The following is a 27,387-nucleotide window of genomic DNA, read 5'->3' on the forward strand; positions in this document are numbered from 1 at the left end:
CTAGGTTTGAGAATTTCAGAAAAATTGAAGATTTTGTTTATGTTTGGGATGGATGATGTGGATGGAAATGACAGAATAGATATGGACGGTGCAGATTATCTTTGTAAGGAAACTAAAATTAAGAACTAAATTCTGCTGAAGAAAATATCCTTTCCCATAACCAAGGTGGTGGTGGCTTTTTTTTTTTTAAATGAGACCTGTGATTTGAGACTCCTTCTGCCCACAGATGCCTTCAAAACAAACACCAAGGATGAAGTAACTTGATCAAGGTCACATAGCCAGTGTTATTGGAGGCAGGACTTAAACCCAGTTCTTCTTCGAAGACTAGCTCTTTATTCACACCACCAAGCTGATGGAGTAGCTTTTCTTAAAATTCTACTTTCAGAACTTCCCTTTCCCTCCACTTCCACTCAGGAATTTCCAAGGTCTTTTAAAGAACTTTCATAGAACTCAAGATAAAATTACAATTCACTACAGATAAGGAATTACTTAATTGGATGTCCTGTCACATTTTTGAATCTCTAGACAACAGAGTAGCCCAATAGAGCTCAAACCCCCTACTAAACAAAAAGTGGTTACCCTCCCAGAATAAAAACTGGGAAAATACACATTTTTCCTCATAAGTTAAATATTTAAAATACTCCAGTGACTCTCCTGGGACTTTTTATAGAACTTTCATCATTCTCAATACACTTGCTGAAGAGGCATTGTGGTATAATAGAAAGAGCAATTGATTTGGATTTAGACTTGGTTCAGAGGGTGGGCTGCTATGTGACTGGGTGAATCATTTGACTGATGTAAGCTTGTTTCCTGTCTGTAAGAAGAGATAATTCTAACAAAATTCCTCACAAATTTGATCAGAGAAACTTTGGGTAAACTTTAAGATTAGAAATGTTAACATATTCTAATTTGTAGCATATTTAATTCTTCTCTTAGATTTTAAGCTTCTTTGGGAGCAAGGAGCCCATCTTATTCATCTATGTCAATGCACATAAAGTGCTGAAATCAAGTCAGGAAAGACAGGTTTGAATCCACCCACACTTACTATTAGTGTAATTCTCTCATTAAACCTGTGAAAGAGATAAACATACTACTTACAATTTTGATGTGAGGCTCACATGAGATAATATGAGTGTTTTGGAAATCTTCAAGTGCCATATAAATCTCATTACTCAATATTATTTAAATCAAAGTTTTGGTAAAACATCTTTTAAACAGATTAGAAAACCATGTAGGGAAAGCTTTTTTAAAAAAAAAGTACCCTCTCATTTCTCAAATTTAATTTTCCTATATTGTCTTAAGGCATTATATAATCTTTTTAAAAAGATTAAAAACCTGGCAGATGAAATGTTTTAATTTTATTACTCATTTGCTATTTGTTAGTTGTCATAAAGGTCATATTTTCATGTGAAATACTAACATATCAACTTTTTACTGCAGATATGCTAACTCTTCAAGCTTTTCTGCTTTAGCTCAACAGGTGATCAAATGTTCAGCAATGCTAATTTGGCTTAGTTTATTTTATAAGAGAAGCTGATCTTCTACATAGGTACATTCTCAAGGAGGATATACAAACCTTCCTCAAATGAGAGTGTACATATATCTAACAGAAAGCAAGCTTTTTGAAACCAGGGACTTTTTTCATGTCATCTTTTATAGAAATGTCAAGCATAATAAGTACTTAATTCTTGATGGAATGAACTCTATGGCCAGAAAACTAAATGACATTTTATGGCCTAATACCAAAAGGTCTTCAAGTTCAATGACCAACAATGTCTTCAAGTCTTTTAAGCTCTTTACCATTCCCCGTCATCCGCAAGCACCAAAGTAACTTGAAAAACAAAAACAAAACTATTATAGGTACATCCTGGTTCCTCATTCTCTATAATTTACTTATTTTGAAGAAGCTATGGCAATGTACAAATAACTATTACTTTCTAAATGAATTATATACAGCAGCAATAACTTAGCCCACCTAACTCCAATGGGCCATGATTTTAGAAATGAGCTACTTTGTTTATATGGGAATTTATACTAGTAATAACTATTCCATGCGTGTAGACACAGTGTTACCCAGTAGTAAAGAGTATGAATGAGTGACAAGACGTTAAATCAGTAAATTTGTTAAAAGGTAGAGTTAAGGTACTTTACATATATAATTGTGTCTGCCCTAATGCTGATAACATACAAAAATAGGGTGCTTGGAAGAGTAAGCTCTTCTTCTTTCTTCTCGTCCATTCCACATGAAAACTGGTTTTTTTTATTGACAGAATAGTAATCGTCTCAATAATGTCAGTACCTTATAATTCATTTAAAACATCCAAATAGATTGTAACATAATCGCACAAAGGTCACCAAAACAAGCACTGATACTGAAATAATTTTGTACAACCACAGTAAAAATCTTACTGTTTAGAAAAGTTGAGTAGTCAGCTCTCAATTGTCTACATACCAGTGATGTTTTATGGATTATCCTAAATTATTTAATCCCAAATCTTTTACCATTTGTTCCCAAATGATCCAGCTTCCCAATTAATTAGTAAGTATGGGCTCAGAACATTGATTGTATATTTGAAGCAAAACAATCCAGAATGCAAATCTGCTATAAAATCACATTCTATTACAATGTCAAGTAGAAGCATCTTTTGGATTACCTACAATACTGATCACCAGTATCAGCAATGAATAATTGAGTAGGCAATAAATACTTTAAACTTCTAAAATATACAGAACTCATTTCCATCTTATCCAAATAAATTTTAATTGCTTACAGGAAGAGGAAAGGAAGAACTGAATCCACAGAAGAGGATACAATGAGGTGTAATCTCCATTCAAGGAGAAGCCTACACTAGTACAGCCAATTGTCAATTGTTTGGAAATCCAGTTTGAAAATTACTTAGAGCTGTTATTTTACTATTAGCAAGATTTGTTATGGTTTTGTTTTGTGAAAACTTCCAGACGACTTTCACAACTAAGATCAGCCAATTTAGCTATGCTGACAGCTCTGAACTCTTGGTTGTAAAAATGAGATACAAGAAGCTGTATAGAATTCCATTATCTATGTTAAACTATGTCCATATATTTGTTTACAAGTTTTTGCATTTTAAGAAATACTGATACTTTGTGAAAGGTTGAGAATGTTAGTAGCAAAACATGTTTGTTTCATATTCACTCATACTTTATAATGAGCTGTTTGGCTAAGGATTAGAGAGGCATATAGCTTGCTCCACCAGACAGGAAACTAAAATGACAGAAACTTCAATTCTAAGTCAGTAGTATTAAAATAGGAAAAAGACTCTTTCAGACATTAAAGAGTCTTCACACAAAGCTAATTTGAAGGTTTTCTTTATACAACTGGTATTCTGCAAACTTCATTTTAGGTCAATAGCAATGGCATTTACTGTATTTAAGACATTTCAAGTTAACAAAAGTAAACAAAAACTTATAATTCAAATCATTCTAGGATCCATTGAAACTTAAAAACAAGTTCTAAATTTAAGAGACCAGATTGAATCATTGTTGTACATTCTCAATTGTAAATAAAATGTGATAAAATTTTATAGTATGTTTAACAAAGGCAGTGGATACATAACTGTAAAGGAATTACTACATTGTTGCAGCACAAATAAGGACTCAGTATATATTATTTAACATTTATCATATTCTCTTCCCTGCAGCCTGGCAGAGAAGCAGTATTTTTTTATTGAGCACGTGAAATATTTCAAAACCTATAGTCTCAGATGGCAAGCAGATATAATACAAATAGACATTTGTCAATATGCAACTTACTGTGATTTGACCTTATCACGTGTTGCAGTAAGAAAACAGGATCAAAAAAAGGCATGAAAAGCTACCTATAATTATGTAAGCCTAAACCATCTCTTTATTTATAGTGCTGTGAAAATACATTTATAATTAAAAGCAAAATAGGATTAACACAGTTCCCAACACCTAAATACAGAACTTTACAGAAATTAATTTGCATAAAGGATTGTGCAGACATTTACACTACCAATAAACCTACCCCAAAGCAAAGACAAAATGAAAACAAAAAATAAAACCCAAAGGTTAAAAAAAAAAAAAAAAAAGGCAAGTGCAGCAATAATAAAAATATTCGGATCCTAAATTGCTTATCCTTCATCTAGTAAAACAAAATAACTTTAAAGCCACTGACATCATATTTGTTTAAGAGCATGGCTCTTACAATTCATGCCTATTTTTAATTATGTGCCTTATTTTAAAATTTATTTTGAATGATATTTAAACTGATCATGTAACTTTTACTTTACTGCCACTATCTTATCTTCATCCACAAGATAAGAATGGAAGTAAGCATGCAAGGAAAAGAAGTCTAACTTAGTTAACCTGGCCTGTACTGAAATTCCCTATGAAATTATATTAGTATTTTCTCACTTCAACTCCATGTTTATCTAACTTGGGTAATCACTTTTTTGTACCCAAATCATTTTCTAATGTTTTAATATCAGTAGGTAAAAGAGAAAAAAAAAAAAACACAACAAAAAACTCAAACACAGACAAACTGAGGGCATCAGAATTCCTGTTAAAAAAGATGTGACCATCACATGCATAAGAAATTTTTAAAATTCAAATATATACTTCTTTAAAATAAATATATGCATGTATTAAAAAAATTTGAAAACTTTCTGAATAAACAAATGCTTAAACTTTCTGAATTTTGGAAGAAAAAAACAACAACCCAAAACCTTGCCTTTTAATTTAAAAATACTTTTTCCTAGTTTTAAGAACAATCTGTGGTGATAACACTTCAATCCTAATTGTTTTAGAGGCACAAACCTGAGGACTAGAATTTAAATGCCTATCTGGGGTCCTGTAAATGATACAGTCAAACATGAATACTGAAGCTATAATCATTCTATCATTATGAAGCAGATATTTATGAAAATAGCCATTAAATATTAATTCACAAGCTTATTTTAAATTCTATATTAAAGGTATAAACTGGGGAGAAAAATTAGTGATCTGAAGTGTTACTAAACTGTTGACTGACGATAAGTATTTTTAAAAACAGAACTTAAAAAAAAATTACTTAAACATATGAATTTAAGACTTATTTTATTCAGCAAATTGATTTATTTACACAATAGGGAATGCTGGTTGGATTTAGTCAATGTAAGAAAAACAAACTGAACAGAGACAATACTGAACTATATATATATATTTATATATTTATAGCAGAGTTGACCAACTGATTCCTTACCTGTATCAGGAACATCAAGCGCAACAGTGGAACAGTATCATAGGACACTGATTTAACAATACACCACATAGGTCCAGTAATACCCTGGGAATTTACCAATGCAATTACCAACTTTTCCCTTTTTATGTGTTTTTTTTTTTTTCTTAAAAAAAAAAAGAAAAAAAGAAAAAAAGTCAGCAAAACCAGCATTATGGTCTAATAAACAGAGTATAACTCTGAGGTGAGGGGGGTCAGTAAAAACCTTATCAGACCATCCACAATTTTATATAGTGACCTGATTTGCTTCAGACCACTAACACAGAATTAAAATGGGTGAAAATATCACTCTTTAGAAGACAACAATGATCTGATAAGGATTTGACTTAATGGAAGTTAAAAAGGAAAAAAAAAGTTGCAGAGCACAGCCCCTATTAGAACAAGCTAACTTTCCAGATTTTCCAAATTAAAAAAACAAACAAACAAAAAAAACCACTTCAACATGAAGCTACCATACAAAGTTTTTCCATTTCTCTTTGTAAAAGTTCAGAGTTTTCAATTTAATCCTGGGTGGTTTTTATTGAGAAGGACAGTTTTGGCCTGGACTTCCCCTTGCCCAGGATAATTTTTTGCTCTTCTTTTTGTTGACGTTGTCTCTCTTGTTCTAGTTTCATCCTTTCCTCATGAATCTTTCTTTGCTCTTCAACAATTCTCAACTGTTCTTCAGCCTGTAAGTTAAAGTAAAAATAAGAACTCTAAATTTCACTATTTTCATATAAAATTTTTTATTCCAAAAATACATGTAGTAAACCTAAACAATTATATACATATATATACATATATATATATAAAATAAAATTCTTGACATTCTGTATTTATGAGGGGACAAATAAGCTAAAAGCAAAAATTAAAAGATTATTTTTTTAACAAAAGGTAATTAATTTCCTGGGTAAATGCTTGTTGATTGCTGACTGAGGGTGTGTCTGTCCTTTCAGTCAGTGAGATCCTGTTCAATCTATGCCTTCTAAATATGAAAGAGGTTCATAAATTTTAATTCTGAGGCATTAGAAGAACATAAAAATAGATTAAATTATGTATCCACATTGATGAAATCATTGATCTTTCAAAGTACTCTGCTTAAATAAGTACATCCTAATAAATGTTAGGAAGAGTTTGTTTTGTCCCATTTCTGGTTCACCCCATAACTTCCTTTTTTTACTATTTCCTGCTGATGGGACATGAAAATCATGGAATCAGTGTGACCTAGCCTATAAACTCATGCTAACTTCTACTGGGCACAATATTGCAACTCATTTTATTAATGCATCTATTGATTGCTTAACACAATTACCACATTTGGCAAGTTCTTTCAATTATCTGTCACCAAACTCAAAGCCTTTACTCTCCAGGATCCCACACTTCTGCAGTCTTGGCCAAGCATTTTTCCCCCAGTGGAAAAAGTAAAGTTGATACCACCTGGAAAGAGAAGCTTCCTATTTTTCTCTCCTTTCTAATTTCACCTCTTGTCTTTCTTTTTCTATCTCTGAATAAGCAATATCCTTTCTCACCTTCAAGGCAAATCCTGCTACCTATTTATCCTTTACTCCATCTAGTTCTGCTTTCTATACCCTTCTCAACTACCTTCTCTATGGGATCTTTAATCTTACAGTCAACCAACAAATAATTTGTACATACACTCCCCTTCTAAACTCAGAAATTTTGTGATGCCCTCCACTATTCCTGGGACATTTCTCTTGACCTTACTGGTCTAGCTACCATTTGCTATTAAGAAGAGCAGCTGGGGCCACACTCACTGCTTATTTTTTTAAAGTTACCAATGTCAAATCATTCCTCTATTAACTTTCTTGACATCTTTACAGTATTTTATACTAATACCAATCACTTTCACACCACCTCCTTTCTATGTATTCTCTCCCACAAAAGTTCCATCCATTCCCCCAGCTTCATCTTATACAAAGACTTTGTTGTGGAGCAACAATGCTATATTACTAATCGCCTGCTGATCACTTGTAATAGGCTATCCAAAATGTACCTAAAATCCCAAAATCTATATGGCCTCATCTTAATCCCTAATCTTAACTTCCAGTACTCACAGATGTGAACCCATGCTCTAACCAAACTGCCCTATTCATCATGGTCTGACCACACCTGGGTGTTTCCTTTAGCACATGCTTCCTTCTTTGACTACAAAAACTTTGACTATAAAAATCACATGGATCAAAGTCTATTTTAAATTATGCCTCAAGATCACTAATCACTTTGGTAAGAGTAATAGCAACACACCCACTCCCCCAATTGTAATAACACTTTGTTTATGCAACTCAAATGGTACTTAGCTCTTTCTGCCTCATATTGTAGTTTCGTTTATCTCTCACCCAACTAGGACTGTAAACTCACTGAGTAAGAGACAGTGTCTTATTTAACATTCATCTATCTATATATACTAGTATAAGAGTGCTAGGAGATATTCTAACCTCTAAAATTAATGGGACCTAAATAAAGTAATAATAAAGAACTACTTCTTACTTTTCACACACCTAACTTCACTAATGGTCTGAATAATAAAAGCAGGAATGAAATCATTGCCAGTCTTTGGGCTGGCAGGAAAAAAAGGATAATTGAAATAACTTGCCAAATGTAGTAACTGTGCTAAGAAATCAGCAGGAGAAAAAACAAACAACTCAATACTTCCTTATCCACCCAAATCCATTCACATTTGGGGGGGCAAGCTCACTCCAGGCAGAGAAGAGACCAAAGAACAAAGGCAGCAAAGACAGCCTTTACAAACCAGGGAAAGATCTCAACCTGAGAAAGACTCATCACAACCAAAATGGACAATCATGAACTGGTCCCTGATTCTCTAGCCCCATCCTAATCCTTAATTAAAGACTTTTTGTCTTTATGTCTAAGCCTATTATAATTTGGCCAAGGTAATCTAGTATATATGTCTAGCCAAAATCTAATGTTGTAATGTCTCAATGCTGTACTGTCAAATGTTTTTACTTCTTTCACATCTCCCTGGCACATCTCCCAGAACCAAGGAATATAATTTCTCCATTTCCCCCTCAACCTGATGTTTAGAATAATGTTTAGAATATAAGAATCATTCAAATATTTGTTGAGGTACTGAAGGAGACAGTTAAAGGACATAGATTTTAGTCAGGAAACTTAGGGGTTATGGTCCCAGTTCTATTACAAACTAGCTATGTAACTGTGTAAAATGTTTAAATACAAAGTGATATATTTCATTATTTATCTATAAAACAGGAGGATCATGGAACTTTTCTTCTTAAATATGTCAAAAGAAAACATAAAATAACATCCTGGTGTATGTGTTAATAATGAAGATATAAGATGGATAAGTAAAACTTGGGATTAAAACAATGGAAATTGAGCTCTTTGGAAAAAATATAATTGTCACATGCAATAAATATCTTTGAGTGTCGGACTTGAAGTTAAGAAAACTAGGTTCATATACATTTACGTTGTGACCAGGGTGCTAGTCATTTAGCCTTTCTGAGCCTCAAGCTCTGAATTAATAAAATGCAAATAATAGCAATACTCAAATAAGATAATGCATTGTATATTACCTTGCAAACCAAACTTTCAAGTGCTATATAAATGTCAGCTATTAATAATTTCATTAACAGATTTAAAGAGAAGGAATATCACTAACATTTAAATTCACTCACGAAACCCCTATGTTCATACAACATTAAACACCAGAGTTCCACAGACCACACAGCATGGAAAACACTCTAAAAGTCTATGATTCTGTGAATCAATTTTCAACCAGGGCCTACAACCAAAAAAGTCTCCATTTTACAAGTATATTAGTTAACTGGGTTTCAGAAACAGTATAGAAAAACCACTACACTCAGAATCCACCTAAAACTCCACCTTTTCCCTCAATATCTTATCAATAAATTAAGCATACAAACTAATTTAACAAGATTAAGGTGTGACTATTTCCTCCCCCATCCCAAGAGGAAAACTTGCCAAACTTGTCAAAGCTGAGGCTCTGAGTATCCTGACCTATTCAATAGTCTGTGCCTTCTCCTTGCACTTGCCAATGACTTGCATCAAAAGATTCCAAGATTTTCAGAGGCAGCATCTTCTGCCTTTAATTCAATAAACATTTATTAAATACTCCTCTGCAAGGAATTCTGCTGCTGTGTAAAGGATACAAAGATAAAACATAATCTCAATAATTCCTGGCCCACAAGGAGTTGAAATTCTACTAAAGAAATGAATGTGGTGTGTATAAAGACAAATATAATAAACAAATATAAAAATGTGATGGGGTCAAAGATAAAAAATCAAACAACAAATCAACCAGCATTTATTAAAGTGCCTAGTACCAGGCACTGGCGATAAAAATTTAAAAAAAAAAAATTAAAAAGCAAACAACCCTTACTCCCAAGGAGCTTACCGGGGGTAGACAAAATGTATGCAAGCATAAATAAAATAAATCTAACAAATACAAATTAGGGGAGAGACCAGGAATAGGCTTGTGTACAAAGGAAATAAAGGACGCTCTGAAGCAGAAACAAGGAAAGAGTGCATTCCAAGAAGAAGAGAGAGAAGTACAAAAGCAAGAATATATGTGATGGCAGTACTTTGTGTGAGGAAAGAAGAAAGTCCAGTTTGACTCAACTGGACAGCATAGGAAGTAATATTATTTATAATCAGACTGGAAAGAGATTGGGACCAGGTTGTAGAGCTTTAAAAGCCCAACAAAAAAATCCATAATTAGTTCTAGAGGCAACAGGGAGCAAGTGCAGGTTACTGGGGAGTGCTTTGGTCAAATATGATCTTTGAACTTAAGGAAAAGAATTTTGGTAACTGTATGAGAGTCTGGATTAGAGGGGGAAGAAATTTGAGGTAGAAAGAAGCACGAGTCTATTGAAGTAGTGGTCAAGAAAGTGATCAATAAGGTGGCAAGATTATGGAATGAGATGTGTAGATAGAAATGACAGGGTCTGACAAGTGAACGAATATGTGGGGCTGAGGGAGAATAAGGAGTCAAGGACAATGAAGTCAGGAACCTGGGTGACTAGAAGGACAGTGTTGCTTTCAACAGAAATAGGACATAGAAGATTGAGAAACTGGGAGATCAGGATGTTTTTAGAACATCAACATGAGGAAGATACTAAGCCAGGTGCTAAATGCTTTGAAAAAACAGGGAGTGAACTGAGGGTCAGGAGGCAATAGCTACCACGAGCATTATAAGGAAAAAATTTTTAATGGAATTCTGGAGAAGTTGCTGAGTGATGATTGCACAGGGAGAGCTGAAGTGGCAATAGGGAGCAAACAGTATTCTGACACCCTCCAAAACCACTATCAGAAGTTGAGATAACAGAAGGTAAAGCCAGTGATGGAGTGTAAAATCTAGTCTTCTTAACAACTTAATATCTGGTCACCTACTCTTCAATCCAATGACACTGATAACCTTGCTGTTTCACAAACAAGACACACCATACCTCTTATTTCCAGGTATTTTCTCTGTCTGCCATGCCTGGAATACTCTCCCTCTTCTTCTGTCTACTAAATTCTTCAAGTTCCTTTACATTGCAACTGAAATCCCATGTTCTACAGAAAGCTATTCCCAAACCTTCTTAGTTCTAGTACCTTCCTTCTGTTAATTATCTCCTATTTAACCTGTATATAGCTTGTTTGTAAATATTTGTTGTCTCCCCATTTGACTGTAAGTTTCTTTAGTCTAGACACTATCTTTTGCCTCTTTTTGTATAAGGCGGTGGCTTTGAGTTGAGGAAGATGGGGATGAGAGAAAAGGAGATAAGTACACTCTCCTTAAGTTTACTCATAGGTAGCTGGGCAATCAGGTAATAGGGAGAATAAACAGGCGAAAGATGGTTGCTAGACACAGAAGTAACACTGCTGAGTCCCCAGGGTGGAGCTATTAGTCAAAGGGAAATGGGGTGATTTGAGAACACCATGACATGAACAGGATGACATGACTGCCTGACTGCAGGAAGTGATTAAAAGAAAAACTCTAGGAAAACTTGGAGAGAAAATACTTGCAGTCAAGCTTAATTTACCCGCTCACCCTTTCTAGCTAACAATAGCAATGTTCATCCTATCTTTAGGTTGCTCAGCCATTCTATTGAGTCAAACCTGAGATCCACTGTTTCTTTATTCTCTTGCCGGCTATGACTTACTACATAAATTAAACCAGGGTAAGGTCTGTTCTCTCCCCTAGGGCCCAATACCAACAAAGCTCCTCTTGATTCCAGTTACCTCCTGGGATCTGAGATGACATCACAGGGGGCTGTGATGCCAGCAATAGGCACCTTTTCAAAGATGTAAATTATTCACAAATTCTCCATTTTCTTTTCTTTTTTCCTTTTAAGCATAATATACTTATTTTTACCTCATGTAGTATGGTCATCCACTCACTTCAGAAGCTGTATTCTAGTCTTGATTCTTATCATTAAAACTAGCTGTGACCCTGAGTCTCACTGGATATTCATGGTTTTTTCCCTGATATGTACTTCAAAGAATGCTGAGAGAATCAAATATTTAAGTGGAAACATTTTTAAAAGGACAAAGCATTGAAGAAATGTAAGCTATGTATCAACCTTCCCCTTTCTTACCAAATAAGAACCTCCAACAGAATATTTCTTTATGTTTTGCAAATTTTCATGACTCTACAAAAGTGCTCCATATCCAGCTATGCCCAAAGAACACTGATAATCAGCATCTATTTTATTAAGATGCATCTTTCTGCTACACACAATAGTAAAAAAAAAAAAACAAAAAATAAAATCACAGGACCCTCAGTCCAGTTGGCATACAATATGTAATCTAATGTTAAGTCATGTTTTTCCCCTCTCTTTAAAGTACATAAATGAGTACTGTTTATAGATAGACTAATTTAATATGTTTAAAGAACATCAGAAAACTCTTGGAAAGTAGGAAAGAAATATTACTTTTATAACCAAGTATTTTAGAATTTAGCCTTTTATGGCTTCAAGCTGTTTAGATATTATTTACAGACTGTTAAAAAGCACAAAACCTCTTAAGAAAAACTAATAGAATGTTTATAATTTAAGAGATGAATAACAGATCTTTGAGCCACCAACTCATGCCTTTTGTTGGTTCTTTTTACTACCATACCACCTCTCCTACTGGGTTATTCAATCATTTCTTTTCCCTTTCGTACGATCTATTTTTTACTACCTACTTCTAGCCAAAAAACGTAGGCCTTTTCTTACTGTCTAGTGAGGAACCCTGAAGAACTTGCCTCTCACTTTTATTCCTTCTACCCTCTCTCTGAGAAATCAACAAGTCTCTGAATGGTAGATAATGAATTTCTTGTGGCAAACTATCACATCTCCAAACCACTACTATACCCCCTATTTCTGCAATATGGATATTCTAGAAAAACTGAAATATTACCTGAATTTCCCAACAACTTCTCATGTAAGGATAGTTGCACATAAACCTGACATGAAAAGGAATGTTCTATGCACATTTAAAGTACTTAAAATGCTCTGAGACTATGGATTGAGAGGTGGAAAGAACCTCAGAGGCTAAGTCTAAAGCCTTTTATTTTGAGGACCTCCTAGTAAGTTTTTTTTTTAAATTTTATTTTATTGTGAGATACAGCAATTGATATTTACCATATTAGAAATAAAAACATTCTAGTATTATTATGGACTTTTGACATCACAAATCCCCGAATCACAATTTGAGAACTGCTGTACCTTAGAATGTCAGTCAAGAGTAATCTGAATCTTCCTTTACTAGTTAGGGAGACCAACTACAACTAGCCCAGAATGCTTGCCTACCGAATACAACAGCCAGGACAGATATGGAAGAAGGATTTTTACTAGATTTTGGGAATCAACTTAAAGTATTCTGCTGGACATAATCTGAAAGGGTTAGTTCATTCCTGTCACCAGCCACTGTTAATCAGTACAAACCATGGGACAATCATTAATTGTGTTGGGTGTCTGCCTCTCCAATAATTGTGAATATCTATAAAGGGCCATTAGCAAAATTTCAGCACTAAACTGACACACTAAATTCCACCACCTGTTACCTCAATTCTAAGTTCCTTTCTTGGAAAATGAAAATCATTTGGATGTTTCAGGCTGACTCCTCTTCTATAATTCTCATTCCCATTTAATTCTTTTTCCTCCTCCCCTATAATTCTATTTTCTCTTTGTCTTGCCCTGCCTCCAAGCTGATCAGAGTTGGAAGAGACCTCAGAGACCATCTCGTCTAATCCATGGTCATCCAACCTTTGTCTAAAGACCTCAAAGAGAGCGGAAGCCCACTATCTCCTGATATAGTCTATTATACTTTTGGACAGTCCTATTATGAAGTTTTTCCTTTTATCAAGTTGGAATCTCTTTGTGCTGCTACTCAGTGCCCCAAGTTCTCCCTACCTAGGTCAAACAAAAGTTCCTCTTCCTCATGAAAGCCTTTCAAATGTTTGAAGAAATCTAATATGTCTTCCTTAAGTCTCTTTGATAAGAGTATAAATGGTCTTAGAGCCCTAGCATTCTCAGCATCCTAGGTGCTTTCTAGCGATCAGGTATAATAAATTCCTCCTAAAATATGACAATAAGAACGGAACATAATTCAAATATTTCCTGTATGCAGGACATCACTGTACTTTGTGTTTTATGTGTATACTTAATTATGATTATATGTTAAAACAATTCTAGATACCTACAGAACTTATACTTGGCAAAATAAGATTTAATGTGAATTCTGATGTTAAACAACACAAAACAAAACCAACCCATCATTTTTTTAAAAAATGTCCTATAATTCAAGCTGGTGTACTCCCTACTAAAATAAATTAATGTTTTACTAAAAATTTAAATGGCACATCCACATCTGTTTTCTCATATGTAAAATGGAAACAAGGCTTTTGTCCTCATAATAGTTCCCTCGAATATCAAATGAAATAAAATATATCAAAGAGCTTTGAAAATTCCTACTAAAATGCAAGGTTTTTAGTAAAAAGACTTAGGACTGAGTTTATGCAGGGTAAAAAGTTACACCATTTCAAAAGCAACTATGGAGGCTAAAAATTGGGGAAAAAAACTCCCAAAAACAAAACTGGAAGTGAGATAAGATAGGGAGAAAAATTGGTGACCCCTCCCACGCTTCATGGTGCTGACTTTACACTATTTTTCCTACCGTCACAGCACATTGCAATTCTGATACCAAACATTTTCTAGCTGTTGGCCTTTGGACCAATCACTCAACCCACTCTAACCCTCATTTTCTTCATTTGTAAAATGGTTATATTATTTGTACTAGCTACTTCATAGGGTAGCTATAAGGAAATCACTTTGTAAACACTATCTAAAGGAATAGAGTAACTCACATATTACAGAAGCAAAAAAAATTTATTTTCTGAATGTTTATGGAGAGGCATTTAAATTTCATATCCAACCCCCTGATTTCAGAGTTGAAGAAACAGATTTAGTAATTAGGTACTTGTCTAAGGTCACAGAGATGAGTCAGGACTAAAGAATACACAAAGATATCACAATTTTTACATCCCCCTGCCACTTTAGCCCCATGGCTAAAACTTCCATTATTTTGCCTTGATAATATGACAGATTATTTCTCATTTTAGGAAAATCTAAATCTACAAAAGTAATAATAAAAGATAAATGAGTCATTAGAGCAGTTTCTCCATGTGCATTTGGATCTATCTTTAAATGCAATAAAATATAACTGAGTTTTAACTGCTTATCAGAATTTTTGATAAAGCACATAGGCATCCCAGAGTTTCCAAATACATAAAGTAACTGAATATGGATCAGAAATCAAAGATCTTTATGATGGCTAACATCTACTTTTTAGTTTTCTACATAAAATCGCTAAATGAACTTTCACCCTTCTTTGCTTAGCTGAACTCAACTAAAACTCAACTTTCAAGGTTCGGTTAAAATTTGATCTTAAAATCATACAACCTTCTTTGACAACTCTAGCCTGGTAATCTCTTTCCTATAAACACCCATAGCATTACCACAACTACTTGATCCTTTCATCATATATGGCCTTACAGAATGAAATGTTGTTGTTCAGTTGTGTCTGACTCTTAGGGACCCCAAGGACCACAGCATGTCAGGCCCTTCTATCCTCCACTATCTCTTGAAGTCTGTCCATGTTCATGTTCATTGTTTCCAATACACTATCTATCCATCTCATCCTCTACTGCCTCTTTTCCCTTTAAATATATTGACTCCAATTAAATTGTAAAATCCTTGAGGGAAAGCTCTTTGTATTCTATTTCTTTGTAACACCTACAGTAGCTAGTATGATGTTCTTTATATAGTAGCCATTCATATGTATGTTAAGTCATCTTTGAAATAAATTAATAATGGATCTCAAGGTATTTCAATTTTAACACAGCTTTTAAAATCTACCATATCAAGGAAGGTTTCTATTGCCTGTTAAGTAATCATGCTTCCTTGCAATCTCTGAACCTATCCTTTTATTCTCTAACATATGGCTAGTTACATGTGGGCTTTGTTTTTTTAAACATTTAGTCAGCTTCCTTTTATTTACTGCCAAATTTGTTCTTTTATTATCTTTTTTTCTGGACTACTATACTTCTAGGGACCTGTCTTCAGAGTTCTTCACAGGAGAATTTTTTCCCTCTACTTGAGATGTTGAACACTCAACACTACTTAAGAAATCTTAAGAAATTTTTCCCCCTTTACTTGAGATCTTGACTATATTCCCCAAGACTCTGTATCATGATGCTTTTACTGATTAGACCAAACTCCACAAATGCAATCCCTAATTCCTTAATCAACTCTTCTATTTAAAATGAAATGAAAAATAATTATTAAAATAATAATTAAAAAAAATAACATAGTCTCTTACAATTCTCATTCTAGATCTAGGATCCTATATTTTTACTCCAATCTAAACTACGCATTTTATTTGGCGAGGCAAACCTCAGGGTTTCTTTTACAGAAACGATCACTACACACACTTCCCATCACTCTACCACCTTTACCTAAATGGCAAGGAAATAACTTGACTGAACATGCAGTTCCATTTACACTTACCACCTCTATCAGTACTTCTAAAAAGAGGCTAAGCATAGAATTTACTGCTTAATATAAAACTATGTACACAGTAGGGGCTTAACAAAATTCTTGCTGAATAAATGAATCACATGATCTAAAGGGACTCCAGAGAAAATCTGTGTACCAATCCATTCCATGTTTATTCTACATTCCCCAATCAGTCTTCTAGTCTTTGCTTCTAATTATGGGTCTAATAGGAGTAACCTACCTAACAAGGTGTAATACTACCAACTACATCTAACTACCAACCCAACCTGATCCCCACCCCCACCCCCATCAGTTTTCCCTCAATGGAAGCAAAGCTTTCCTTGGTACTTGATTAGACTCTTGTGGCTTCCCGGGCAGTTCTACTCATAACAGTCTGATTCCCTCATTGTTCCTGGTGGATTTCCTCTCCAGCCCTCAGCTTAATCATGTGCAAAACCAGGGTGCTGGACTAAATGAAACATAAGTTCCAGTTCAACACTTAAGTGCTAAGATACTAAATCACCCTTATTTGGTTAAACATTGTCACTTCTTGCCAACTGAGTTCTGATACAATACAATATTCACGAAGTAAGTTCACAATCCTGGACACTTTCCTCTAGATATGCTCTAACTTGTCAAAGTCCATCCTGAGGGAAGGACTTTCATCTTCCTCACTCTGAACACTGTATACATTTTTGGGGAGCTAGGCCATACTGTTTATTCACATTAACCCTGTAGTACATTAAAACCCCCAAATCTATTAAACACAGTTTAATAATGCAGTTTTCTAAATGTTCTAAAGGAGAGTTTCTTTTCAACTGCAAAATACAACCACTGTAAATCTTCCCTCTTGAGGTTAATCTTTCTTAAATCTCCATCCTTACTTGGGCAGTTGTAATTTTTTAAGTCCAACTATGACTTTACATTTATCCATATTAAATTTCACCCAATTAGGTTTAACTGACATTTCTATGCTGAAACGTTTTGAATGTTAAATCTATCCTCCAAAGAGGCACAGGAGCACCAGATTTGGGTTTCGGAAGACCAGGATTCTGATCACACTTCAGATACTTACTAGCTGTGTAACACTGAAGCAAGTCACTTAATTTCTCTTAGTCTCAATTTCCTCATTTATAAGATGGGGGAAAAAATTGCACTGATATCAAGAGTTGTTGGGTAAGTAAAATGTGCTTTGAAAACCTTAAAACTGGGGCAGCTAGGTAGCACAGTGGATATAACTCCGGGCTTGGAGTGAGAAGGACCTGAGTTGAAATCTGGCCTCAGACACATGACACTTACGAGCTGTGCGACCTTGGGCAAATCACTTAACTCCAATTGTCTCACCAAAAAAAAAGCAAACAAACAAACAAAAAAAAACCCCAAAACTTTAAAATTTGTATAGAATTGTCAGCTATTATTATTATTCTCATCTATCCTTCTCCAACTTGTTCTCATTTATAAAGCTGAATAAAAGTTACCAGTGAATGGAAGAATAATGCTAAATGTAAACTTTTAATTATTAGCCTCAGACTTCAAACATTTTAAAGGACCTGGGTTAAATTCCACCTCAAACAGATGGATCTAGGATCCTATGACTGGTCTAGATTCTTCTATCTGGTTTACAAGTTAACATTGCTGTCAAATGTCAGATATGTTATGTGTCATTTTAATCCTTTTTTTTTGCTCAGTTAAATTAGAGAACCACTCTTAAATTGGTTATCTGAACCTGACCAAGCAAAGTCTTTGTGCCATGCTTAAAAACTTTAAAACTCAACAAGACTCCAGAGTTATCTACTTTTACTTGATGCCTAATGAAGGAATTCTCTATACAACTAGCCATGGTAAGTAGTCATAAAACCTATGCTTGAATGCTTCTACTGACAGGAACTTATCATCACTTAACAAGGCAGCTTATTTTCTTTTCATATTACTCTTACTGTTACTAAGTTCTTTACATGGAGCCAAAATCTGCTTCACTATAATTTCTATTAAATTATCTTCAGGGGTTTCATTTTATCAGACCAATTCCTATTCTGCACTATATGGTATTAAAGAGATACACCTACTTACCTAATAAGACTAGATGCTGACCAGATATACACACAGCAGGGTCCTTTATCTTCTTTAGCTTCCTACTACCTGTTCCTCCTATATAACTTAAATTAACATTCCATGCAAGTGTCTTTCAAAAATAAGAGTATTCAAAGCTAAGGTACAGTGGTAAAAAACAAACCAAACACTAAAAAGAAAAGATGTAGAAGAGATAGCAGAAGAGATAAGTCATAAAACCCAGGTTTTGAATCTTTTCTGATTCAGTCATGTAACTCAAATGTCTGTAAAATGAGGATAATACTTGTACTAGCCATCTCACAGGGTTGTGAGAAGAGATGTCATTACTCAAAGGCTTCCTTCAAATCTCTATCCCTTACTTTTTGCCTTTCATGGTATCCCCAGCACTTAAGCACAATTCCTCATACATATGAAGCACTTAAATAAACTTGATTGAGGCAGCTAGGAGAATAGAGCACCAGGCCTAGAGTTAGAAAGACTCATCTTCCTGAATTCAAATCTAGCAGCAGACACACATTAGCTGTGTGACCCTGGGCAAGCCACTTAACCCTGTTTGCCTCAGTTTCCTCATCTGTAAAATGGAGAAGGAAATGTCAAACCACTCCAGTATCTTTGCCAAGAAAACCCCAAATTGGGGTTACAAAGAGTCAGACATGACTGAAAATGACTGAACAACAAGCCTGATTAACTTAATTCTCACATGCTCTTCAGCCCCATTTCTCCAGCAGACAAAAAGGATACCCTCCACTAAAAGGTCATGCTATCAAACTCGTATATCTTCAAAACCATTAAATTACCAGTGCCTTATAAGGTGCCTAGCACACAGTACAGGAGGCATTAACTCTGTCAACTACTGATTAACCTCTTTATTAACTGTCAATGCCATCATCAATCTTGCCAGTCAGCAATTTAGGAATACTCTTTCCTTACAGCAGACAGCAGTCACTCCACCCTTCTAAGACAAGGGTGGGAAACCTGTGGCCTTCTGGGTCCTTGGGTACAACCTTTTGACTGAGTCCAAGTTTCACAGAACAAATCCTTTTATTAAGGAGAATTTGTTCTGTGAAGTTTGGATTCAGTCAAAGGGCTGAATGTGAAGACCGAGAGGGCCACATGTGGCCTTCAGGCCAAAAGTTCCCCACCTCTTTTTCTAGGATAATTCCTCAACTTCCAGCTTATCCTCTTACTTCCAAATCCCAACCTCTCATTGCCCTATCATGGTAATACTGATAGTCACTCTTGTGTGGTCTCTCTATAGCTAGGTTTCTCCTGTCCAGTACACAAACCACTTATTATCTATAATATTAAACCCAAATTCAATCAATTCAAAAGGCATTGGAGTATTTCAAACTGCTCAGGCTGACATTTTAGACCCTCAATCAACTATATTTCCACTCTATCTCCCCAACATTCTCTTAGTATTTTCCAACAGTCTCTCTGATCTGACTAGGTTCTTCTAACCTCATAAAAAGGCTTTTCCTTAGTTTCAACTAAAGGACATAACTCATCCTCCCTTTTAGAACATTTTCCCAATCTACTCAAATAAATCTAAATCCTAGGTGGTGGGAAGGAGAAGGAATTGCATCTTATTTAAAAAAAAAAAAAAACAACAAACCCACAGGAATTATGATAATCATAAAAGATTCTAAATAAATGCTTATTGCATAAACTCTTGAAGCAAACTATTTTCCCTCCTGATTCCCAGGACTCTAAGCAAAACACAAAGCCCAAAGGAATGGTACCCAGGGAACCAGATTTCGTGCACAGCTAAATTCCGATTAGTGATCCCCTGAAGTACTAGAGTCACATTATTTGAATTTACACTGCGTATTTCCACTGGGTTGGAATTAATTACCATATTTTACATAATTATAACTTAGAAAAGCATCAATTCAAATACATGCAACCACATCAAGGGATTTATTATTCACAAAAATCTGGACCTAGCTGTAATAACAAAAAGTGCAAGAATGAGAGGATCAGGGTTCAAGTCCTAGCACTCTCAATTACTTGCTCTATAACTTTAGGCAAGACAGTTTCTTTATATATGAAATGAAAATACTAGATTACATGATCCCTAAAAGTCTTTTATATAACATTTTTGTAATTTAAGAAATTTTCCATATTTCTTCTGTTTTACTGTAAACTCAGAAGAAACTTGGGAACTAAAGTTGCACTTGTCCCACAGCCTATCCAAATAAGCTGCTGGTCTAAGTTCCTTTCACGGCCAACAATGTAAACGTGCCCTTTCTGAGATACTCTGGTTTCAAATTCCAACTCTGCCATTTAACGGTAGTCTACGTGTGTACCCACAGGCAGGAAACCTAACTTTTCAGAGCCCTAATTTCCTCATCTGTAATGTGACAGAGTTAGATTAGGCAATTTCTAAATTCCCTTTTCTGTCCAATGACAGGATTTCTACTTGAACCTGAGATAGCCCTCTCATCTCATCAGACCAAAGTATTTTCTATAGAAAACACAGTCTTGGGGCAGCTAGGTGGCACAATGGATAGAGCACCAGCCCTGGCTTCAGAAGGACCTGAGTTCAAGTCCAGCCTCAGACTCGTAACACTTACTAGCTGCATGACCCTGGGCAAGTCACTTAACCCCGTTGCCTAGTTTAAAAAAAAGAAAAGAAAACACAGTCTCTCCATGACTGAAGTGAATCGATTATATTTATAGTCCTAAAATAGTTCTCATGAACACTCTGAAAAATTAGCCTCTAAAATCTCAATATTCAAAGGACTAAAAAATGTATTTCCCCTTAAAGATTATTGCATTGACTTTTACAAAAGCTGTCTATTTAGACTCAACTGATCAAATTATAAAACAAATAGAAAACGTAAAATCTTGGTATCCTATAATGAATAAGTTAACTAGTTTTGTTTTGTTCCTTAGAAGTTGCTTTTAGCATCTTAAGTCCAATGAGGCCTTAGGATTTAGGTTAAGAGAAAGTAATCTATACTGAATCCAGTAAGTTCTTTGCTTGATCCCAAATTACACAGATTACTTTGGGAGGGAGAGGAAGAGAGTTAGAGTCTTGGACTAGGGGCTGGCTGAAACCTTAATGATTGTCCCCTGCTTAAGGAACTTCTAGCCATCAAGAGGCAACTAGCAGGGGCAACTAGGTGGTATAGTGGAAAGAGTACCAGCCCTGGAGTCAGGAGGACCCGAGTTCAAATCTAGCAAGAGACCCTAGCTGTGTGACCCAGGACCCTCTGTTTGCCTCAGTTCCCTCATCTGTAAAACAGGGATAATAACAGCACTAATCTCCCAGGGTTATTGTGAGGATCAAATGAACTACTGATTGTAAAGTTCTCAGAACAGTGTTTAGCACACAGTTAAGTTCTATATAAATGTTAGCTATTATCATTATTATTATCTGAGTCTACTCCAAGCCTCTAAAGCCTTGGTCAAATGTGTCAAATTATAGGGAGTAAACCCTCACCACAAACAAAAATGAGCATGACAACTGGTTTGGAGCCCTAGAGGTTTACATGTCATAAGCATTCTTTCCATTTATGGATTTTTTAAGGTACATACCAGTTTGGCTTGTGCATCTGCAATTTTTCGATTATTCTCTTCCAGTATTCGCTCCAGTTCCTCACGTTTTGCACGCTCTTCCTCCTAAAGGGGAGGACATGGTAAGATGTTAGAAAAGTAAAGTATTTTTTATTTGTGCATCTTTACTAATCTTCCTCTGAACTTTTTTTGTGAACTGACTTACAGGGCAGCTTTATAGCCACCTTTTGTCTGACAAATGGTAAACTGTGCAGCCACTAAAATTGGTTCTAGTACTAAATTTAAATCATCCCTCCCAGTCCAAACAGCAACCAACTAAACCCTCCCTAATCATAGATTCCTGATAGTTATTACTAATACTTTAATATCACACAAATCAACAAGGACAACTACAAAACTGGATAGTATTTACCAAATTAAAAAAATAATATATAAAATATAAATAAAGTGAATATTTGTCTCACCAATTATGTATACCTACGTATTCTTTACCTATACTCCTTTAATCAGCATTAAAAGTTGAATATTTACTGTCTTGTCCAGTGTCCTGCAGAGTGTGCTCCTCGGCTGCCATACGCGCCAGCTTCCTCTTTAAAATGATTTGTACTGTTAGCTTGGCAATACCTGCATCAGCAGCTCAACCATTTATAAAGAAACAACATACAAGGAAGGCTGAGCTGAGGAATGCAGATGTTTATGGTAAGAAGGAACAAAAAATGTAATTCATCATTCCTAAGGCAAACAATTAATAAGAAAAATACATTTACTGTTAGTGAAAAATACAAATGGTAATCCATACTTCATGGAACTAAGGGCTTCTTCCATGGGGAAAATGGACTTAACATTCAGTATGTTGACAATTTCTTAAGGCAGCTTAAATTGTCATCTACAGTTTGAACTGGAATTCAGGAATCCAGGGGAGGCATGGTCAGGAAATAAAGTTCTGTAATTTATTTTTCTTGGAGAATTTAATGAAATTTTGTTATGCAAACTATATGAATACTGCATGATGGTTTGGGCAGTGTTCAGTTTACAGCATACATGATTTTAGTATTTGGAAAGACTGTCAGAGGATTGTGTCCGTGTGAAAAAAAATTGTTAATATGAAACAAAGCAAGCACATGAAGAGAAAAAAAATCTTACTATGATTGGTAACTCGCTACAAGACAGCACTATTACTCCAAAAACAACATCTTATTAAAAGCACTGATATATACCACATTTAACAAATTTTACGCACATAAGACCTATGGAATTAACTGAAATCCACTGTAAGCAGAGAACTGTGTGTTGATCTTGGCAAAGTTAACATGAGAAAACTTAAAATAGCTTTTAAGTTAAAAGCAAATAGGATTTGGTATTCTATTGTGTATAACCAGAAAACATCAAGATTAAGAGTGACTATTAGCCACAGAAATTTAAGAACAAACCACTACAGAGTTCTCTGTAGTAAAGAGTCATTTTCATTTCTGCCAACATAAGTGGAGTATCACTCAGTGCTATAGTTTTGCCTCAAAAGTCTCAGTGACTTTTTAGAAGTTTTAGAAATCTGGAGTAATTGGTGCAAACAAGCCATAGAGACTTAAGTAGCAAATTACTGTCTCACAGAAAGACATTTTCAACTTCTGCTCCAGCTGCTGATAAAACAAATCATGTGTTTAGCTTGACTCCAGACAAGGACAACCTGTTCCTTCATAACTCTCTAGAGAAAAAAGGAGTTGTTAGTAGATACTAAAAAAATGGATAATAATCTGGACATTTTTCCTAAAAAGATTCTTTGAAACACATTAGGATAGTGGAGGGCCTTAAGGATCAGAATGCCAAGAATTAATCCATTGTGTTGAGGCAAGATTTGAAGTTTGTTTTTTTTTAAAGGGAAAAAAAGAAGAATAAGAAAACCTATTTGTCAAAAGCAGGTGCTCTCGCTCAAAGCTGGGCCCTGCTCTTTTTAAACTGACTGAAGGCAAGAAGCCTCTCACAGTCTAGGTAAATAGAATGATAAAACAGAAAAGAAGAATGCATAACCACAGGTGGAGTTTAACCTTTTCCCTTTACCAAGTCTCCAACCCTCCTCTTCCCCCGCCCCGAAAAAAAAGAAAGGATTGGTTGTAGGTCCTGCAGCCATGGCAAAAGTTTCAAACACTTCTCAAATATGTAGGCCAGTTCCATTAAAATCAAGTATCCTTGAATAGGTTTTAGGAGAATAACTGTTTAAAGCATCAGTCAGCTCTTCTGAATAGGCTAAAAATTAACTTCCGCAGCAATGCAAGTTTATATGAGAAAGGAATTAGATAGTCTGTATTCCATCTCTTTCTGAACTGAGCAGGAGGCACAACCCAACACTGAAAGTTTTGCCATGGACTGTCTCTACTTTCCAAACGACCGAGCGTTACCTCTCTAGCTTTTTGTGCTGCAAGCTCAGCTTGTCTCTGTCGCTCGAGTTCTTCGAGCAACTGCTTTTCCATGATGCGCTTAGCTTCTTCTACCCTTCGGAGAACTTCGCGCTCAATTTCATCCTTCCTTTTCTCCAATTCTTCCTCCACTCGTTTTGCCACAAGTTCTTCCACTCTTCTCGCTGTTTCTTCCTCAATGAGTTTTTCTTCTATTTCCTGCTGTCGACTAGCAAGTGAAAGGAAAAAAAACAACAACAATAAAGCATGTAGTTTTAAAGATATAGTAGCATATATTTTGTTCCCAACTATCATTTTGCTTTTAAATTTAATAAAACAAGGGCAATTTATAACTTCACAGCACTATGGGATTTATCAAGCATTTCCCTTGCAACTGTCCCTTAAAACGTTTTCCTTACAAAACAGACATGTAATAGATAACAACTATTATCTTTTCCATTACACAGTTAAGGAGAATGAGGCTCAGAAAGACCACATAGGTGTCAAAAACAGGATTCACATCCAGGTTTCCTGATTCCAAATCCAGGGATCTTTCTGCTTCAGCACTGAGATCAAAAGAGTGTATCACAGACTATGAAGCCGAAAGGGACACTAAACATTATTTAGTCCAACTCCCTCATTTTACAAAGAAACTGAGACAGAGATTCAGTGACTTGCCTAGGTTACACATGAGCTGTAAGGTGGAATTCAAACCCAAAGAAATGTTGAATCCTTTTTTAAAGACCTCAGAAAAGAACTCTTCCATACAATGTTCTGCTAACAATACTGAGATTTTTTGTAGATATGAAGAAATCCTATAGAAATTAAAAATGAACAGACACAGAAAAACTAGAAGGGAGGATTTAGAATCAAGTCCCATCTGTGCATACTGAACATTGTCCTGGTTTGGTAGCCTCTACATAGTAGTAGAAAGTGTAATGCATTTGAGTTGAAGGATCTGTATTAGCATCCTAGCTCTGCAACAACCCACTGGACTTTGAGTAAGGCATTTGGCCTTTCTGTATTTCAGTTTCCTTATCTGGAAAATGAGAGGAGCTCTCTAAGGTCCATTCCAACTCTAAACCAATGATCCTATTAAGTCACTTTTTCACAGTTCAATAAAGAAGAGATATCGTCTGACTTCAAGTAAATTTTCCCTATTCCTTATAAAACATACAAAGAAAGCAGATGTGCTTGGCATGGTTATTTTATGCTAATTGGTTTTTGCAAAAAATTAAAAGGTTTTTGTCCCTTTGTGAAACCTCAAGGGATAATTCTGTGAAATATAAAGAGATCCACAGAGTGGGTTAGCAGAGAACAGGGTAAGGAGGGGAGCAGGGACACTCTTTTTTTTTTTGTGAGGCAATCAGGGTTAAATGACTTGCCCAGGGTCACATAGCTAATAAAGTGTCAAGCGTCTGGGGTCACATTTGAACTCGGGTCCTCCTGACTCTAAGGTCAGACCTCTATCCACTATGACACCTAGCTGCCCCCGAGTTGACATTATTTCTTGCTCACAACATTTACATTAAAAAAAAAAAAAAAAAACTAATGGAATTAAAATGAGAAAATCACTGGTTTTACAAATTTTCAGAAAAATTTGTCTCATCAACATTTATTAACTAACAAACTTTACTCCATACCATGTAGCAAATAATCTAGTCAATTCCCCAAATCTTAATACATTCAATTCAAGTAACATCCTATTGTTAAGAAATTGTGATTCTTCAAAGTACTTTTTAAAGTATACATAGTATATGTATTAGAAGGTTATTTAATTTTGTTTTGAAAATTCTTTATAACTCTGAGGGAACTCAGGATGCCGGAAGCTGTGAACCAGAATTCATTTTGTAGTATGCAAAAATGCCAGTGTTCCTAAGTCACAAAGACAGTCCTTAACGGATCCAGTGTAACAATCTAGACCTATTGGTGGTTATTTGAGCAGTTCTGGATGTTATCTATATACTGTACAAGTTCTTAATAAGTGCTAGTTGATTTGATTCACAATTACAAAATACTGAATGCCTTTTAAGAACCACTGAAGATAGCCACCACCCACTTTGTTCCTTTGATTTCTACCTCTCAAAGGCAAGTGTTAAATTATGGAATTATCTATATTCCTCTTCTTCCCCTCTCTTTTCTACATATCCATTTTTTCTACCTTTCTTCTTAGAAAGCACTCTACACTAGGAAATCAAATAGTGTGCTTAAGATCTTCTACTTCACAAGGTCATGAGGAGTAAAATCCTTTGTAAACTACAGGGGGGAGGGGTTTACAATTGGATGGATTCTTGGAGGTAGTCACTTAGAATCATAAAACTAGAGCTGAAAGTGATTTCTGAAACTATTCTAACTCTCCTTTAACTTTAACAGATAAGAAGACTGAGGCCAAAGGAGGATAAATTACTTGCAGTAGATGAAAAGGAAGCATGGGAACTACAACAACGTATTTAAGACATGCTAAGGAGCAGGAGGGAGGGGAAGGAGGTCTACAACCAACAAGGCTTGGGAAGGTAGCAAACTGGCAAACCATAATGTAAGCTGTTAAACTGTAATACTTATTTTCAAAGCTGCTTTTTGACTCCTAAATAGGACAAGACACTGATATCTGCTAGAGCCAATAAGAACTGGCTATAACAAGGAGCGCTGGAAAGATCCAACTGGGTCCAGTCTGGTGAGTTTATACTACAACACAGTATAGCTACAACTAAAAATCAAGTGTCTATGGAATTACAGCATTATGTCTGACTGTTATTCTTTGCCCTTAAATGCTCCTTCAAACTCTTGTTTGACTACCTCTTACTGTTTTATTTAACAGCTTTACCAGTATGGGAGAAAATGGGTAAAAATTAAAGTAAGTCAATTTTTCTATTTTAGAGGTTCCCACTGGAAAAAAGACTTAACGGGACAGGTTAGTAGAATTACTGGTTACAAGGAAGCTTCCATTCAAAATGATAAATTTGTTCACATTAAGCTCTGTTAACTAAGCTATGCTATGTACATAGTTTTACTGATATTGGGGGAACAAGATGATCAGGAAGAAAATCCTTTGAACAAAGAGCCATTAACATTTATCGAGTGCCTGCTATGTGCCAGAAACAGTGCTAAT

At 35.2% G+C, this 27,387-nt stretch overlaps 1 protein-coding gene across 2 annotated transcripts in view; it reads right to left on the reverse strand.

Annotated features, from left to right (window-relative positions):
• Positions 1–5,077: 5,077 nt before the first annotated feature.
• Positions 5,078–27,387, reverse strand: part of LOC114046307 (arginine and glutamate-rich protein 1) — a 30,675-nt gene continuing 8,365 nt past the window's right edge. Inside the window, exons 2-4 of one of the 2 annotated variants that reach the window (XM_027866608.1) lie at positions 24,282–24,507; positions 21,910–21,993; positions 5,078–5,943 (exon numbers count right to left, since the gene is read on the reverse strand). In XM_027866608.1, the coding sequence (XP_027722409.1) occupies positions 5,776–5,943; positions 21,910–21,993; positions 24,282–24,507 (478 nt within the window). In that variant the 3' untranslated portion in view covers positions 5,078–5,775. Of the gene's footprint in view, positions 5,944–21,909; positions 21,994–22,419; positions 24,508–27,387 lie in introns of those variants that run through there. The other variant, XR_003569489.1, reaches the window with a different exon arrangement.

This window comes from Vombatus ursinus, unplaced genomic scaffold (assembly GCF_900497805.2).
Source record: "Vombatus ursinus unplaced genomic scaffold, bare-nosed wombat genome assembly UNPS02014781.1, whole genome shotgun sequence".
NCBI lineage: Eukaryota > Metazoa > Chordata > Mammalia > Diprotodontia > Vombatidae > Vombatus > Vombatus ursinus.